General features: G+C 41.9%; 1 protein-coding gene across 3 annotated transcripts in view; it reads left to right on the top strand.

The window, feature by feature from the left end:
• The first annotated feature begins 7,558 nt into the window (after positions 1 to 7,558).
• LOC147887986 (uncharacterized) overlaps positions 7,559 to 18,477 on the top strand; it is a 34,424-nt gene continuing 23,505 nt past the window's right edge. For all 3 annotated transcript variants that reach the window (XM_087393831.1, XM_087393830.1, XM_087393829.1), the window contains exons 1-3: positions 7,559 to 7,933; positions 14,219 to 16,083; positions 16,339 to 17,051. In XM_087393831.1, the coding sequence (XP_087249957.1) occupies positions 7,752 to 7,933; positions 14,219 to 16,083; positions 16,339 to 17,051 (2,760 nt within the window). In that variant the 5' untranslated portion in view covers positions 7,559 to 7,751. The remainder of the gene's footprint in view (positions 7,934 to 14,218; positions 16,084 to 16,338; positions 17,052 to 18,477) is intronic.

Genomic DNA, 18,477 nt, shown 5'->3' with positions numbered 1-18,477 from the left:
CAGAATTTATGGCAACAAACCATCATCCCAAGAAAGGAGCAAGACAACTCAACTTTGAAAGCACAGTGGAACAACTGGAAAAGGAGCCCATGATGGTCGATACATCTTTGGAGAAGGTGGTGGAGACTGAAGTTCACAATACCGTATGGGCAATTAGAAGGATTCCACCACGCAGTAGAGTGCAATGTCAAGGATGGCTAGGGGCACGACAAGGAAAGTGCAAGAAAAATATCAAGAACACAGCAGTAGGAGTGCCAGCTCCATCCCTTTGGGGGATGATTGAGTGGTCCACCTCGCAAGGGCAACCAAGCAATCAAGTAGGCTCGCGAAGGCAATACATTTGGTTCTATAATGACCACGTGGACCATACTTGGAATATATGCTCCTCGATCAAAAATTCATGGGCCAGGGTTCTGCAAGTATGGCCAGTAGCTCGTGGAACACTGAGAATGAGATAAACTCCCTAGAGACGAGAGGATTTGTTCTACACAAGGCACCGATAGAGTGTCATTCAAATGCATCTGCACCAAGATATCGACCGGGAGTCTCGAAAGCTATAGCTACAAGGATCAATTCTGCCCTTGCTCTAGAAGCAATAGTAAACGACCACATAGTATTGATAGCCTTGAAACATGAAGTTTTCAAGATAGAGACTGAAAACTCTAGAGTGCCAAGAGTAGTTGTTGGGATTTCAAGGATCGAGTGATGGAGGGGAAGGCATTCCTTGCATGCAAGCATTTGTATTTTGTGTACCTCCGCATGTTTGGGATGGATGCCAATGCGAACATGTTCATACACCAACCCATGCTTTCATATGACAATTTGCAAGTCATTTTCGGCAACAAGAGAACATTTCCCAAAATCCCAAATATGTAGCAAAACTATTTATTTGCTTTTTTCCTTGGAACATAATTCTAGGTGCAATTATGTATCATACACCAATATCATGGAGAAATTTGGAGTATTGTGTCCTTTGTAATGTTGGGTTCGATTCACCAAATAAATATGTGATTAGCATGGACTTGAATGCATTGCTTGTTCTTCTTTCGTAGAAGTATTGTTGTTCTTAATGGTTTCTTCTTCTTACACAAAACTGGAGCACAAACCCTAAACCATCATTATTAATTGGCCAATGATTGCAAAACCCATCATGCAAAAATAGAATGCAAGGCTTTTGAGTTTACAAAGCACAGGCCATGTACAATTGCTAAAGGGGAGAGAGAGAGAGAGAGAGAGAGAGAGAGAGAGAGAGAGAGAGAGAGAGGGAGAGAGAGGGGGGGGAGGGGGGGAGAGAGTTATATGCACAGGCACACGCACACACACACACACACACACACAAAGGGTTGGGAGGGACTATGTGTGTGTGTGTGTGTGTGTGTGAGAGAGAGAGAGAGAGAGAGAGAGAGAGAGAGAGAAAGAGAGAGAGAGAGTAGTTTTAATATGGCAGGAACACACACACACACACACACACACACACACACACACACACACACACACACACACACACAAAGGGTTAGGAGGGACTTGGAGAGAGAGAGAGAGAGAGAGAGAGAGAGAGAGAGATAGATAGAGAGAGAGAGAGAGAGCAATTTTAATATGGCAGGAACAATCCCAAGATGCCTCAAAGGCATATCCCATGATCCAAGTGTCACACACTCCCTTCTTCCTCAACAACCTTTTTAGTAGGTGACCTAGGGGAGAGTCATCTTGGAAATCCATGTTGAAAATATCCATCTACAGCTGCGAGATCTTTCACGAGGTTATCAACCATTTCAATGTCACTTGCACTTGTCAAAATTTTTGGGCGACTTATATTTTTCAACGTAATCCTTGCCACAACAATGTTATCATCAACATGCTCAATTCCGGCTCCATCCCACCCTTCACAATGGGAGAATCAATGCATTTAACTGCAACATCACAACTAGGGCATCGAGGTCTGACACATCAAGCTGATCTTCAAATTCATCCTCTCTTGTCCCTATTGTGTCCTCTTTAGTATCCTGAGACTTGTGAAGTCTAGGTATACCTTGTTTAGATGTAGAGAAGGTATCTTCTGCTTTCTTTCTCTCCTCTACACCCTGACTTCTATTACCCACCCTAGCCTATTCATTAGGCAATTTACCTTCTACACTCCCTCCTGTGCCGTGCTTCTCAGCCTGCAATGATGTTGCAACATTGATTTGTATTGACATACTTGAACAATAACAAACTTAGCATACTATAGGAAGAAATAAATCAATAAAGAGCAGTTGGTCCTCATGGATTGGCCAATGTAGCTCGGATTTGGTCTCTTGTTCCAAGCTACCATACTAAAGTGTTGTTGAGGGTTAACTAGGCACCTAGGCTAAGTCTTAAGCTAAGTATGGTCATAAGTAATAGTTAGGAGGTCATGGGTCATGTGGGAGTTATAACTACTATAGCATACTCATTCTTGATGTAATTGATTCATGCATTGCATGTATGTTCATGGAAGATGATTATTCCTGATGTAGTTCTATTCTAACAGCAGTCCAACTTTGTTCCGATAGTAATTATCTTCCTTGAGTTCGACTCTAGTCTGCTGATGTTCTGTTCATATAATATTTGTAATTACGAATTCCTGTTGTAGGTCTAATTTTTCTTGTAACACATTTGGCGATCCTGTAGTTGGTTCATACCTTCAGTACTCCGGAAAGAGACTTAACTATTTTGAGAAATAAAATGTCTATGATCATGGGAAAGAAATAGGAAAATACGTCGCCCATGATGAAAGACTTTGTTCTGATAGTAATCTGCCTTGAGTTCAACTGTAGTCTGATGAGTTGTTCATATATATGTAATTATGAATTCCTGTTGCTCTCCTGATTTGGCCTATAACAAGTGTTAGTTAGTATACCACAAGTCTAGTTAGCATGAATGCAGCAATACATGATGGGTGGTAATTAACATGCTAAATAGCAATATAAATCATAAAGGAAATAGGGATAAAGCTACTTAGCATTCTATATTTTGAGACTGCTAACTACTTAATAGGTAGTTAATAATTACTTAAAAAACTACAGTGTTCGTTAGCATGTAGTTAATAAGAGGATCACTACTATCTACTAACCTAACCGTAAAATTGAGATGAAAGTGGAGTAGAAATTGAACTCTATCATGAGATTTAGAAAGCATAATTGTCTTCCAAGTTGACCACCACAGGTGGCCCTTCTTGTATTAATCTCGCAACATGTTCATCTTGATTTCCATCAATGATACACACTTTGTCTTCAGATTGGAGGCCTTTTTGTAGAAGAATTTATCCACATGTTCATCACATCCGCAAGAGTGGCAAATCATCAAACCTTTCCTACAATGTTGATCTATGATCTTCTCTTCTCACTAAAAAGCATGAAAATAACATCATGGAAATCTAAAGAGTCGGAGTTCAACTTGAGAATTGTGACAATCTCAGAGTACTTTAGAGGTAGGCTAGTGAGCAGGATCGCTTTGTCGTCATCATCAACTTGAACATTCAGGACTTGTAACTGCTTCGTGATGGACTGCATCTTGTTCAAACGTGTTGATAAGGACTCTCCTTCTCCCATCTGAAGAGCAAATAATTATTGCTTCAACAAAATTTTGAGTTCTTAAATTTAGAGCCAAATAGAGTCTCAAGCATGGTCCAATTTTGATGTGCCATCTTGGAAGTATCCACGTGATGAAATAATTCCATACCCAAATCTCAATCTAGCAATCCTCATTCTTCAGCTCCTAAGCTTGCATCTTCTCAAGTCCCTAATTATTAGAAGGCTTCTTCTCTATCCCTGCTACAACCCCCCACCAACCTTTCTTCATAAGAAGCAAGCATACAAACAGCTACTAAGATGGAAAGTTTCTTCCATCAAACTTCACTACTGACATTTCGGGTAGCCCAGACTTAGAAGTTTCCAACCATGTATCCAACTTGGTTTCTACTATTGAAGCAAGTGTTCACACAACTCTGTAAATCATCGGTTGGCTAGATGATTCAATGAATCCTCACAATATTCTCACTCCCTATGAGCTGACTTGCTTTGATACAAGCTGTTGGAAATTAAAGCATTAAACCTCTCTTCAAATTTAAAGTTAATTCTCACATGCAATATGGAAAGTTTGCAGAGACCCAAGATAATATTCAAAACCAAAAATAGTATTGAGAGGAAGACACATGATGAAGTTTCTCAACCCAACCAGGTTTGTTGCAACAATACAAGAGAAGTTTATCAGCCCTGCAAAGACTCATACGAAACGATGAAGTTGCATACACAACAGATTGACACATAAACTGATAAAGATCTGCGACCACACAAGTAGCTCTCTATAATCACATAGACAAATGCCACACATGCATGGAGAAGACAAGTACGAACATTGCCATATATGAATATCTAAGAACCACCTTGTAGAATCAATAAGAATAACTAAGAAAGCACAACCAAGTACTTGGAATTACTCCATGGGCAATAATAGGGAAGTCCTTCAAACACTAGCAAAGCATAATGAACTAAATTACACAACCTTGACAAACTTATCTCATAGTCAAAATAATACACAAGTCTAAAAAACAACTAAATATGTCTTGTTATGTAGATATATTATTCATATTGTTCATTTAACTCATGTGTAGCCACACCTGTGTAAGCCTTTCAGTAGGAAAATGTTATGAAATATGGGCAATTATATTTACATCACACAATACGTGTCTGAATGGTTAACCTCATTGTGGCTACAAAGTGCATTAAAAAAACTTAACCAGTACGTGCACCTTTTCTTGATTTGTATTGATTTTCTACTTTGTTTTTTGTGCCAAAATTTACATCCATCTTGTTAATGGTTATGAAAAATGATATAGGGGGAAATGATAGATGAAATGCAAATGCGGACATCACCTTTTAGCTTTGTTGTTTGAGAAGGGGGGGGGCCTCCTTAAAGAGAAGCTTGGGAGGCAAAAAGCATGGAAGAGATTGAGAACTAGGTTTTCTTTAGAAAAGGATGGAAATGACTAGTGGGTACTCGGTATGTTTGTTAGGGACACAAAAAATTATAAGGACATGAAACAATGAAGAAGTTTACATCCATCTTGTTAATGGTTATGAAAAAGGATATAGGAGGATGAAATGAAAGTGCGGACATCACCTTTTAGCTTTGTTGTTTGAGAAGGGGCGGAGTGGTAGTAGCCTCCTTAAAGAGAAGGTTGGGAGGCAAAAAGCATGGAAGAGATTGAGAACTAGGTTTTCCTTTATAAAAGGATGGAAATGACTAGTTACCCATGGGATTGGTTTATGGCATGTAAAATCATGCATTTTGTTAGGGAGCGCTTTTAGCACTCTAGAAAATGGCCCTCCTAAAAAACAAGACTTGATTCAAAGGAATAGAACATGGAAGTAGACCCACATATATTACATGTAGTCTTCACATGGGAGGAATGACAAGACCTTTTGTCTACTTGCGGGGATTTATTTTGTTGCTTAAAAGTGTGAAGAAATAAGAGGGGGAATTTCGCATCATTAGTTAAAGATTGAAGGACTTAACTCTCTATTTCTTAAGTAAATCGAGGGGAAAAAAGCAACTACGAAGTCAAAGAATTAGTCGTGTAAAGGAATCATTTTAAATGATGTAGATGATTCACAAAGGCCTTCCCATAAAGTTTAATCATCTCACCCAACCTCAGACATGATGTCTAGATTTGCTGGGTTTGAGAATGTAAACTACATGTACCAATGTTGTGAAGCACTTACATGAGAGGGGCTAGACATCCAAGGACAATGAGTTCCCAATATTGCCATCCCATTTATGTTATTCTGTGTTTAGTTGCATTGACATCACACCATTGTCACTTATGTTACGAGTTCATTCCCATGTAGTTAGTAATGTGGCCACACAATGGCCCCACAAAGATTGCAATATGTGGGCTTATGGCTAGGATAGTAATTTCATATTCCCACAGCCTTGTACTGACGTCCCCTACACACTGTTAGGCTTTAATATTTTATTAACTAGAAAGCACCTTCCACTGCTTGTGACTAGGTCCTCCCACTCTCTCTCTCTTTTATCAGGATAATAGTTTGAGCTTGTCAAACTCCAATTAATTGCTGGGGAGTAGTAGCTGCTAAAAGAGAGAATGGAAAAGCTATCTTCAATCAAATTTATGCAAATACATCCAAGGAATGCTCCTTTGTTGATAGAAGAGTTGATGATAGAAATATGCGAGAATGTTGTAAGTGCAACCAATGCAAAATAGAAGAAACAAGGTAGAATTTGGATTTTTGGGTGCTTAATATATATGCTTTGCGTAGTCTTTGTAAGCTAAGATCCATAGAGTTAAGGTCTTGAAGCAAAAGAAGCCAACTTTTGGCAATGGAAGCAAGAGAGCATGAATGCTCATGGGCACTCCATCTTTGTTTTAGATAGACAAATCAAGAGAGGGGATTCCTGAAAAATAGTATGAGATTAAATATTTAAAAAAATCCCCATTTGAGTCTCCAAGATAAGTTATAACACGTTCTCTATAAAGGAGTAATAGGATATGTGGAGAAGTCTATTAAACAAAAGAAGCATAAAGTACGATGGTAGACTTTGGCAAATATCTTATGAAAAAAATACAAATAGGGCTTGCGAAAAAGTCTACTAAAGAGGAAGTACTAAGTTGGAGTAGTGCTTACGAAAACCAACATTTAACGTTTACTATAACTTTCCTCCTCCCCCACTCACCCACCCACCCACCCATGGGCACATCTACCCGTGGCCTAAGTTGCGAGGGAGCAAGGAGGGCACGTTGAAGGACTCGCACGCGGGCAGTTGGCTCAAGTGGACGAACGCCCTATGGTTGGAGTTGCCACTGCTTTGCGATTATTAGTTACAGTTGCGAAATACCGTTCGGATTTTCAGCAATTCTAGCTGAAGTGGGCAGATGCCCTACTGGCCAGGAGTTGCGATGGCAGGCTATGAGTGCCAAATAGCGGCGGGTCCGATGTCGTGGAGCCTGGATTGTAAAAAGGACTAGATGTTAGAGCATGGTAAGTGTAAAAAAGCGTGGAAAACAAGGTAAATTACATTCAATGGGCCTGTCCTATAGGCAATTTGGAATTTAATGTGGTTGAATTTTCGATGTGCAGAGAAAGAGGGCGGAAACGAGAGAGAGAGAGAGAGAGAGAGAAGGGATAGTATGGAGGACTCGGAGTGAAAGAGGAGAAAAGCAAGTTGTTGTGAGGAAAGCATGAAAGAGAGGAGTGAAACTTGGAGAAGAGTAAACTTTAGAATGAAAGCTACATTAGATTCTAAATCCCAATTTCATTACTAAGACCTATCCTTGGAGGAAAGGCCAAAAAGATAGTAGGAGAGCAAATGGACGAGTAAAATGTATGAGAAGATTTTATGGGCGTGAAGGGAAGCTAAAGCATTAAAATAATAATAATAATAATAATAAAATGAAGGAAATGTGAACAATATTGGTGTTTGAAAAAGAAGCTTCGGGGATGACAAACTTTGGAGACCTTGTGTTCAAACAAAATTATTTTGCTTCAATTCACGCTCTCAATCTCCATCTCCAATCTCCATCTCCACCCCAAAAATCTCTTCTGCCTCGATTCCTCCCTGGAGAATTTCGTTCCTCCATCTCGCTCAATTCTCCTCTTTCCTTCGCTCTATAGAATTCAATTACCCCTGCCTGAAACTTTCTTACCATTACCCAATTTCTGCTGCTCCCACATCTTTCCCTTCTCTCGCCCGCATGGAGAGCCACCTTCCCCATGCCGAGGCCCCCAGCTCAGGTCCCTGTACCCTTTCCTAGGTTGCCCAGTTTTTGTAGTCCGTCGTTTCTCAGCAAAATGGATCGTCGCGACTTTGGCGCTGATTCCGCTGCATCTAAGCAAACGCAGGATGGAGGGAGCGGAATTGAAGACCGGGAGCTGTCCCCCATCACGTCTCGCAGGTTGGGTACAGTCTCCCATCTGAATTCTCGTTACTTTAATACGTCACGTTCATTTCCTTCGTCTCGCGGACTTTCACACAGCTTGTCAACTCGACGTTTATGAAGTAGCACATAGTTTTTCTTCTGGGCGACAAAGACGATTGTGTTTTCAATTATCGTTGTTTGAGTTAGTCAAAGTGCGTTAACAATAAGGAAGAAAACATGTGTTTTTAACAGCGAAGCTGCGAAAAGACACAATTATGTTATTGTGGCACGTAACCGTTTACGTTTGTTAAATTACCTGCGCCGTCTTGTTTGCATACGCCGACAAACGCATCCTTGGTTCTTCCGCATCTGCATTTGTAACTCAGAGACCGTAGTTAATCGCTATTTCTGTTTATGGACGTGGACGCGCGTAATACATGTTGAAATTCCATTTATAGTTCTCCTCGCCACGTGCCATTGCCTTTTCTCGTACCTCAGGTGGTGTCCGAATGAACGTGAGTCGTGACTGCTGGAACGGATTCGAATATATAGGGCTGTGTGTTAAAACCTTGGCTGCTAGGAAATCAGGCCTGTACTTGTGCTACTTAGGGTGCCACCAGTCTGAAACCACGATTTGATGTCCTCCATCTAAACTGAGTGTAAGATTATATTCACTAGCTTTCCAAGTTGGTGGGGGTGTTGTTCTGGGCAGTGGGCATGCTGCTGTCCATGGCTGATGGAACTCAGTCAGGGCCACAAGCACACCCCCAGCAGCCATGCAAGGCTATCTACGTCAGCATAGGGCATGCGGGCAGTCCACATAAGCAACAGCACGCTGCATAAACGCCAGACTGTTGCAGGCAGCAGCATAGAGGTGATAGAATGCCACATTGGCTGTGGCAGATGCAGTCACGGACTGCCATGTCAGCATGGTGGGCAGTTGCTGCTGGAGCTTAAGGCTGAAGGGTTGCCTTGGCAGCTGAAGTACTGCTGCTTACTGCTATGGAACTGTTGCTGCTACTGCTGGAGCTGATGGTGAACTCTGTGGGGACCTGTTTGGGTCTTTGGCTTTGACGACTACTAGCTGCCTTCTGCTGCCCTACCCGGACCTGCTCTGGGCCGTATAAAAGGCCCAGACTGGCTGCCGCATCTCTGCTGTTGTCTGCTGCAGACAGATGGCCACGGGCTGAGGGATGTGTGTGGCAAGGCTGAACTGGAACAGACCCAGAAGTTACTACTGCGTGTCTCAGCCTTTCAGAGTTCCCACAGCAACCTTTTCTGCAGCAGCCCACCGCTTTCATAGCTCCGTCATATGGGGTCCGTTCGTGGACAAGCTCCCCACAGTCCCAGCCATGATTAGCGCAACATAGCCTCAGGTCTGAAGATCGAACCTCTTCAATGGGGCCAAGATGGAGCTCAGCTAATTGAGAAAAATCAACAGTTGTATGATGCGTGCATCTGGTGATTGCCAGGCCCAAACACAAGAATAAAGATACTAGTTAGTATAACTATCTGAGATCCATCCTCTTCAATAGGGCCAAGATGTAGCTCAGCTCATTGAGAAAAAGCAACAGTTGTATGATAGCGTGCATCTGGTGATTGCCAGGCCCAAACACAAGAATAAAGATACTAGTCAGTATAACTGTCCCTGCAACAATGATGTGATGTCTTCCATGCATGTTCACAGTCTCTCTCTCTCATTCTGCATTGGTGTGGAATCTGGATGCTCGTTTTAGTAGCTCCACCCTCACAGTTCGTTTGTACCAGGATTTTCAGTCTGATAGACCCATCGGTCTTCCGAAGACTTTAATAAACTTTCTTTCTTTCTTTCTTTCTTTCACTCTCTCTCCTCAGTTAGCATCCATGCATCCGCACCCCAGCATCGTTAGTGAGAGTGATGAAGTCTTCTTACCCATTATAGTGTTCAGAGCTTTGAAACTTTTTTTTTTGGGGGGGCAAAAGTAAGTTATATTTATCTCAAAATGATATTTACATATTTTCAAAGTTCATATCCTTGCAGCTCTAATGGTCCATCATAGGACATACATCCTGACAAAAGGGATAACAGCAAAAAAAACAAGTTCTCAAGACATATCAGTCCCTTACTGACCATTAGAAGAAGAAAAACAGCAGTGGAAAGTACTTCAACATCTCTTGTAGACACAAGAGGGAACCTGAAAAGATGAATTTTTGCAGCCTCATCACTGATATCAGTACCCTGTGAGGTAGAAGCAGCAGCAGCCTGCAAAGGAACTATATGCAGAGGATCCAGTGAGATGTCTTGAGAAAGATTAGGTAACCCTTTGGGTGGAGAAGAGTACTGTTCAGCAGCTCCCTGACCAGTTCTAGCCTGAGCATCTGAAGGACCAGCTCCCTCATGATCTGGAGGTCTCCTGAGAAGATAGGGTGGCAGCTTAACTTGTTCATCATCAATGTTTAGTTTTGCATGCATCACCTAAGAGTATAGCCTTCCAATTAACTGGCTCCCCACACTCAATCTGAATGAACTTCCACACCTTCCTAGCATGTGGGCAAGCAATAAACAAATGAAAAATATCCTTAAGAACTCCTGGGAATCTTCTGCACTTTCCATCCCCGTTTCCTATTCTGAATCCTCTGGCGTCTGTCCAAACTGCTTTGTGAAGTGTAAGCCAGGCAAGGCAGCATTTTCTCAGGGGCCTATTTAATCCAAAGCTTTGAACCTGATTCTGTTAGGAGTAAGCCTCGGTGAATGATCCATTAGACCCAACACGTGTATGGTGATGACCCGCTTCGAGAGGTACCAGGCCATTCAAGGGACTATGAGGAGGTGGTGTGAGACAACTTTTGCAATTTCGTTCAATTCTATAGAAGGCATATGAGAGCGTATTTTGATATTGTCTCATGAACTGAGTTGACCTTAGATAAAATAGCTTATCTTGGGGAAAGAATTAAAAAGAGAGTTTTGGCGTAGTAAAGAGAGCAGTTGCCGAAGGGCATGTGTTACCTGTGTTAAAGATTGTTGATCTTTGTAAATCATTTTTCCTAGAAACGGATGCAAGCAGTCATGGAGTAGGAGCAGTTTTATTGCAAGAGGAAAGGCCATTGCCTTCATAGCAAGAAGCTTTCTCCCTTTCATTGAAATTGGCCAACTCATGAACAAGACTTGTATGATGTTATATGATTCGGAGTTTTATGTGGACATCGATCATGATACTTTGAAGTACTTTTGGAAAAAGCCCGATTTGAGTGGCTACTAAGCTAGGTGGACAAAACTCGTGTAGGAATTCCATATGAAAATACGGTAGTGAAAAGGAAAGGATGATTAAGTGGCTGATGCATTGTCACGCATTATGCATAGTACAAGTTTTAGAGAACTCTAATCTCAATAAGTGAACATAAGTATGCCTAGAGCCTTTGGTCTAAGGCTACTACAATTAAACTTGGGGTTGTTGATGCCTCGCATCCAAGGTAGGCCATACATATGCAAGATATACCATAGATGAGGGTATGCTACAAGAAATGGCAAGGTTGGGAACATCCAGGTGTTGAGAATAGATATGATTATGTAAAATGTAATTTCTTTTTGCCAAAGGAGAAAAAGCATATTCACGAACATTTTACACAATGTTTCTCGTGTTGAGTGAGTAAGACGACATGGGTGAAGCCATAAAACGGAATTTACGCTCTCAAAAACTCTCCCTCACTCCCTCTCTCTAGAGATGCATTAGGGCCCAGGACAAATCGTCGGGCTGGACCCCCCCGAAGGTCTTTATTCATTCAAGAAAATCTGTTACAGAAGTTCAGCGTAGAGCTATCTCGTAAATTTCTCCATATCCAAAACGTGAATAATCTCTTCTTTTACAAGAGCTTCAAGCTCCATTCAAATTGGCAACATGCCACTTGTCTAAAATCTAGACTAAATCCTATTACAAGCCACTAAGGGCCATTCTGGAGTCTTCAAAGCTCTCGGTCACACGAACCGCCTCCTAGATGCTTGTTAGGCTCCCATTTCGCTTAGGAAAAATAATCCTTCCTAGTACCTGCAACAATTAATTAAAGCGCACCACCATGGTACCCATTAATTGTTAGCGCTTTGCATGCAAATAACACACTGTGGACTAATCCTAGTCACGGTGGGCGTCCCCACTAAACACATGTGCACATCTAAACAAATATATATACAAATAAACATATATATATTCTCTGGTTGACCGGAGTCAACACTCTTGATTATAATTAAAGAGCTTTGACCAAAGGTCAAGGCGCCTTAATTATAGCCAAGTCTCTCCAACCAAAGTTGGCACATCTTGGTTAATCAAGGTTAACCCTCTTGGCGCATGCCAAGTCTTGTTGACCGAAGTCAACACTCTCTGACCGCAGTCAGGTTTACTTGACTGGAGTCAAGTATCTTTGACCGTAGTCAATCCTTTGACCATTAAAATAACTCTTTGACCATAATTAACACATATAAAACTCTTTAATTATGATCAAATAAATGGTCAACTGTACTTTGACTTAGGATATTTACATTGTGGTGACAAGCCATCTGGTCGTTTATAGCTATTGGAAATACATCAGGTAGGTCCAGCATTTCCATGGATTTTATTGTTGATTTGCCGCAAAGACAAGGAAGATATGATTCCATCCTTGTGATGGTTGACCATCTTACCAAGGTGACTCCACAAGAGGGTCAGTCAGTACACACGAGTAGCGAATTTGTCTATGAGTAATGTGTTTCATCTACATGGGTTGTTGAATCCATAATATCAGATAGGGATAACTGTATCACTAATCATGTCTAGACCGCAGTATTTGATGCAATAGGACTTATCCGGGAATTAGTAGTAGGGGTCATCTTGAGACGGATGGTCAGACGGAGAGAGTCAACCAAACTATCGAGGATATGCCGAGAGTTTCATTAAGACAAAGTACATGGAACAAGTGCTTTCCATTACTCAGAGAGCATTCATTCACATGGTTGAATCCTCATGAATTTAATTATGGTTTAGACCAGCTAATACATCATCGTTAGCCTGCGTCCCAACCACAAATAGTTTCCTTGCATCCACAACGTGTGCCATTGCTTCAACTCTCTAAAGCATGGTTCTAGAGCATCTTTCCAAAAACAACAGGTCTGTACTTGCTTGTAAGGAACCCCTTTCTCTCCTCCTTTCCAAAGATTGGAAAGGGGCAGCACAATTTGTCCATACTCATGGATGAAAGTTTGAAAAAATTGAGGGAATCCTAGAAAGGAGCTCACTCTTGTGACAATGCGTAAAATTGGCGACTCGACTACTACCCGGACTTCTTAGGGTCAATATGCATACTGTTAACAGAGATAATATCACCAAAATAGAATAATTCTCTCTTTAAGAACTCCATCTTTGTATATAGAATCTCTCTCCAGTCAAAACTACCTCCACATGTTCTGTATGGTTAGATAAACTTTTTGTACACTATGTTTGGACGTTTAGTTGAATGGATTTAAAGTAGCTTTCTTAATGCTTTTTGTGGTCTCCATCATAAAGTTGTAAAAACCGGAGTTGCATTCTTGTGGTTAAAAGCATGGCTTAGTTTTCATAATCGGCAAATCATTCTCGGCTCCATTCCATGTGATAGTTGGAATTGCTTGTTATCTTATCAATGGTTGGAGCATTTGAATTGCCAGTGGCATGACTTGTGTGATTTTATGAACTTGAACTTCTCAAAAAATGTCCATGATGTGGATCTCAATTCAATCTACTATTGATGGGAGTGGCGCTAGCTAAAGGAGTGTCGGATCATAGCTAGGATCCCTAATTTATCACAAAGAAATGATTCATTACCATGTGTTTAAGCTGCAAGGATCCCTAAGTACCTTTCCCTTTATGGCCTCGTGAGTTTATTGGTGCTTCCTTGAGAATCCCTACGTTGGGGTACTGAGTGAGTAACTCAGATAATTTGAAAACATGTGTAAGGGTGCGATCACGTCCTTTCTTGCTTTACAATGTATTTTTTTCAGGAATTTTAGTGAGAAGAATATACAGTGCTTGATCGTGCGTACATGGGCTGCTTACAACTGATTGAAGTGATTGCAGTTCTGATAGGTGAAATATGAAGATATTGAGCAGATGGAAAAGTGTCTATTTTTAGCCTTAATTATTGACAAAATGAAGTTGTTTCTTAAAGCTTAGCTTTGCTGTCTCTCATGCTTTGCAGTATAGAGATTTGTATCCTTTTGGTTTGGATACCCAAGAAGGGGGAAAGTTCTTTTTGAGTGGTATGTACATAAATTGTATTTGTTGTTCCAATCTTAAAGTGTATACTGGGGTAAATTCCTCTGTTGGGTGCTCTTTTCAGGAAGGATCACACTGGGGGGACGAGTGACACTAGGGATTACTGCTGTAAACACTTGGGTTTACAGGATCAAATGTTCAGACCAAATTTGGCAAAGGATGAACTGTCTGTGATGGTAGGAAACCATGAGCAGGCGCCTTCAGGTTTTGAAATGGACAAGCATTTAGAAGTGCACTTGAGGTTTGACTTGGTGGAAACTCCTATGCCACTTGACACCAATGGACCCAGAGATAGCCATTTGGATTTTGTAAGAGAGGCAGAACAATCTGGGCCTTGCTTCCAGGCCTCTTCGGAGGATAATGTATTGCTTGTGGCTCAGCATGCCAAACAAGACGAAATAAAGACCTTTGACAATTATGAAGGCTGGCCACGGTCTTCTTCCAGCAATGAAGAACATGACCATGCTGAGACAGTGACAGTCGCAAACGCTGCTGGGCACAGTTTTGGTATTGAGAGGAAGGTGGAGGGTGCTCAAGATCTATCAGAAGACAATGTTTCAAATTCTTGTCTGGAAAATGCATCCAAAATGCAGTTACCAGCTTCATCACTTTTTGCTACAGGATCTGATGAAGTAGCAGAATCTGGTATGACGACTGCAGGAGAAGATGTGGTCCCTCTGCATGCTTCTCATGACATAAATAGCCAAAGAACTTATTGTAAAATGGATAAAGTGGAGGGTAGAGAATCTACAATTGGGAGGTTAGGAGAGCTAACGGGACAGGAAGTAACAGAAGTTTTGGAGGAAGTAAGTGGCCATATAATGTCACTGCACAGGGACAAGGCAAGTCAACAATTGCAGGAAAACAAAGCAGTGCTAGAAGACATTGCTGTGGCCAGTGATACAAAGGGAGATCAGGAAGCTTTACCCCCTGTTTCTGGCACCAATTTAGAGGCAGAAAGGCAAAATTTGATGTCAGAATCGGTGGAGAAAATCACCACTGGTCACTTGGAACCAGTTGGGTCTGTTTCTGGTAACGTCAGAGATAGTGTGGTTGATGCTGAAAGTTTGAAACGTTTTACTTCCAGTGCAGCTACAAAGCTAGATATCGTGGGGAATTCATATAATCTCAATTACTTAGAGGCACCAGAGGGAGAGACACAAATGGCTATGCAGCATCTTGGCTCTTTGGTGGTATGCTGCCAAAAATCAGTCGAAATACCAGATGAAATTAAAAGCAATTGTGGTGAATCTATAGGACAAAGACAGATTACTTTGGTGGCTTCTCCTAAACATAAGGAGTTGGTGGCACCTGTGTCAGTAGGCGAGCATCTCATATCTGATGTATCTGATGCACAAGAAGATGCCACCCCTTTAAAAGGGAGCATCAGTGACAGTGGTCCTAAAGAAACAGATTTGCATTCACATAGTGATTGTAAAGTAGTGCACAAAACAGACCTGAGTGACACACAAAAAGTGGTTGATGCAGATATTTTGCCTTCACAGGAAGTAGTGCTAGGAGGTATAGAACACATGCAGTCATCTTCAGAGGAAAGGCCTTCTACAGAACAGAAGGACACAATTATGACAGGTACGGCAGGTGACAGCAACATCTCATGTATTCCTGAATATAAGGCTGCAAATCTAGGAATAGAAAGTCCAGCGGTGCCTGCCAATGATTTGAAGAAATGCATCCCTGGGCAAGATGTTGAAGCCTTATTTGTTGAAGGTGGCAAGGAAAGCTATCCTGGCATCAAAGAATATGATGACACAGAGCAAGGTGCAGAAGCAGAGCTGTTGCATTCATGTCTGTCACATAAAACGAAAGCATCTGAAGGACAAAATGATAATTGTGAATCCACTAATGGTCATGCAAGTGATACAAACACTGGCATTGATCGGTTTTCAATGGTTGATGTTGATATGGAAGGTAACACTGAAGAGTCAGATGAAGCATTGAAGGATATGTATCCATCCTGGATGTGAACTGTTTTTAATGTTTTGTTGTCGCTGGTTTTTCTTTAAATTAAGAGAACCATGTTAATAGTAGCTATTATCATTTGCTTATTGGGATTGTTTGTTTTGGAGTGTTGTCCTCATTTTGAAACATGTCAAATTGATTTTATAGTCTTTATGCTGAAGCCTGCAGCTCAAATCCTGATCTTCTTCTATTGGAATCTCACAGATGTTCCAGAAGCTGAATCAGAGAAGAAAATTTCAGAGGAGCAACATCAGGCTGCAGATAATTCTGTGAAGTCATCAATTGAAGTATTTCCAACAAGGTTCTGTCCAGAAGGGGGCCCAGAAGTAATTCCTATGGAAATCTTGGATACAACATCTAAGATGTGTTCTGCCGAGAGGTCTTGTGATGATGTGCTGGGGAATTCGACAAAGAAGGATACTAATGTTGCTGCGAAAGGGGTACAAGATTACAGGGAACATTGTGTTTTGGGGGATAAAGTAGCTGTTGAGGCTTCTGCTGCAGAAACTGGACAAGATGCATTTCTATTGGCTGAGAGCAAGGAACTGGAAAAGGCAAGTAGGGCACTGCCAGAGGATGACAGCTCAGATAGACACTCGGCACTGCCAGAGGATGACAGCTCAGATAGACACTCGGCACAGAGCCTTGCTGTTGTCAAAGGAGTGTTGGCTTCAGCAAATCCTGCCCCGAGTGAAATTCTCTCACAGCAAAGGACAGAAGGGGGAGCCAAGGAAAGTGGAGACACAGGTGCTGAGTCAAAGATTCTATTTGTAGATCCCAAAACCAGTGTGACAGCTACAAGGGCTGATAAGGTCACTATTGAGCAGGTTAATACTGGAATTCAATACAGTAGTGTCTCTGCCTCAGGTGCAATTGCCACCTGTATTATAGAGTTGGCCGCATCTCAACCTAAACAGGTGAACTTTATGCACCAAACTCACGTATTGATACTACAATGTTTTTGGAGCAGTACATGTTTTGGAAGTGCAACGCCCCTAGGCATCCTTTTTAATCCATTTGAGCATTCTTTTTTAGGATTGTTCTACCAAATCTTTGGCTTTCAAATGCATAGAGGGGTCAAGCAGACACAGGTTTTGTTAATCTAAAATACCACAGTAAATGTCAAGTACTTTACTAGGCTTCCTGAACTCGAGGAATGCCCATAATCCAACTGCTCTGATACCAAATATTACTGCCCAATCTCCTCTACAAGACCTGACCTGGAAACACACTATCAAAGATCAAAACACAACAGTGTGCAAGGCAGATTGCCACCCAGCTAAAATACACCACACACCAGTCCGCTCAGCTGCACCTCGCCTTGTGTCTAGATAATTCTACCTCTTACGTGTGATGTCCCCTGGACGCTAGAAAGTTCTTACCCCCACTTGCAAAAATTAAAATCAGGCCATGTAGAAAGCTTGCTGATGCTCCACCTTGCATTAAACAGAGGGCTTCTGCTGCTGTCCTACTGCTGTTCACCTTTCTTCAGATGCACTTGTCAGACAGTGGACCACATCACAGAGACTACGGAGGAGGAGGGATGGACCCAGATAGGCCGAGGGATGGCAGCAGTCTATCACAGACTTTCTCTCTCGACGCCAACCCTCACCAGGTCCTGAGCCACTGTCAGACAAGCTCCTCTTGTCTCTCCTCAGTTGTCTAGTGGTGTTGGTCCTACAGACAACATACACACGTCTAGCTGCTCAGGGACGGGTGACCGATTGATAGACACCAAGGAGAATCGACCAAGAGATTCTCGTTAGTGGTTGCGGGTTTCTCTCGCAGTGATAGCGCAATTACTACTTTTTTTTCTTGTCACAAGCATCAGCGTTAGGTAGGGTGCCCATTTTAGTGGCCCCACCCTTAGGTTCCATTGTATCTGGTTTCTTTTCGGTCTCATAGGCCCTTTGGTCTTTTGTAGATGTTAATAAACTTCTTTCCTTTCTTTCCCCACGGCTCAACCCGCAACACGCCCCCCAACTGGGAAGATGCCCTAGAACCCATGGCTTGATGATGAGTACGGTGAGATGAGATCTTACCTCATACGTGAGTGGACTTTGGGGCACCTTACGACACTTGAGGCACAGTGGATCTCACATCGGTTGACACGTTGAAAGAGACATGATTTCCTCTTGCACATGACAGATGAAGTGATCCGATCTTTTCGAGGGGGGGACCCCACTATTGCACGGGGCTTCACTCTGAGGGAAAGCCACCCCACAACCATCATAGATCCAGGTATCAAGCACACATATGCGACATCGCTCTAATACGTTCTGATTGATGCACCTCTTGACATGTCTTCTCTGCCCAAGCCCACCACATCCATCTTGTTTACTG

Source organism: Dipteris shenzhenensis, chromosome 22, assembly GCF_047967505.1.
Source record: "Dipteris shenzhenensis isolate YYH24624 ecotype China chromosome 22, Dip_SZ_1.0, whole genome shotgun sequence".
Lineage (NCBI taxonomy): Eukaryota > Viridiplantae > Streptophyta > Polypodiopsida > Gleicheniales > Dipteridaceae > Dipteris > Dipteris shenzhenensis.
This window is presented reverse-complemented; position numbering and strand designations above follow the sequence as displayed.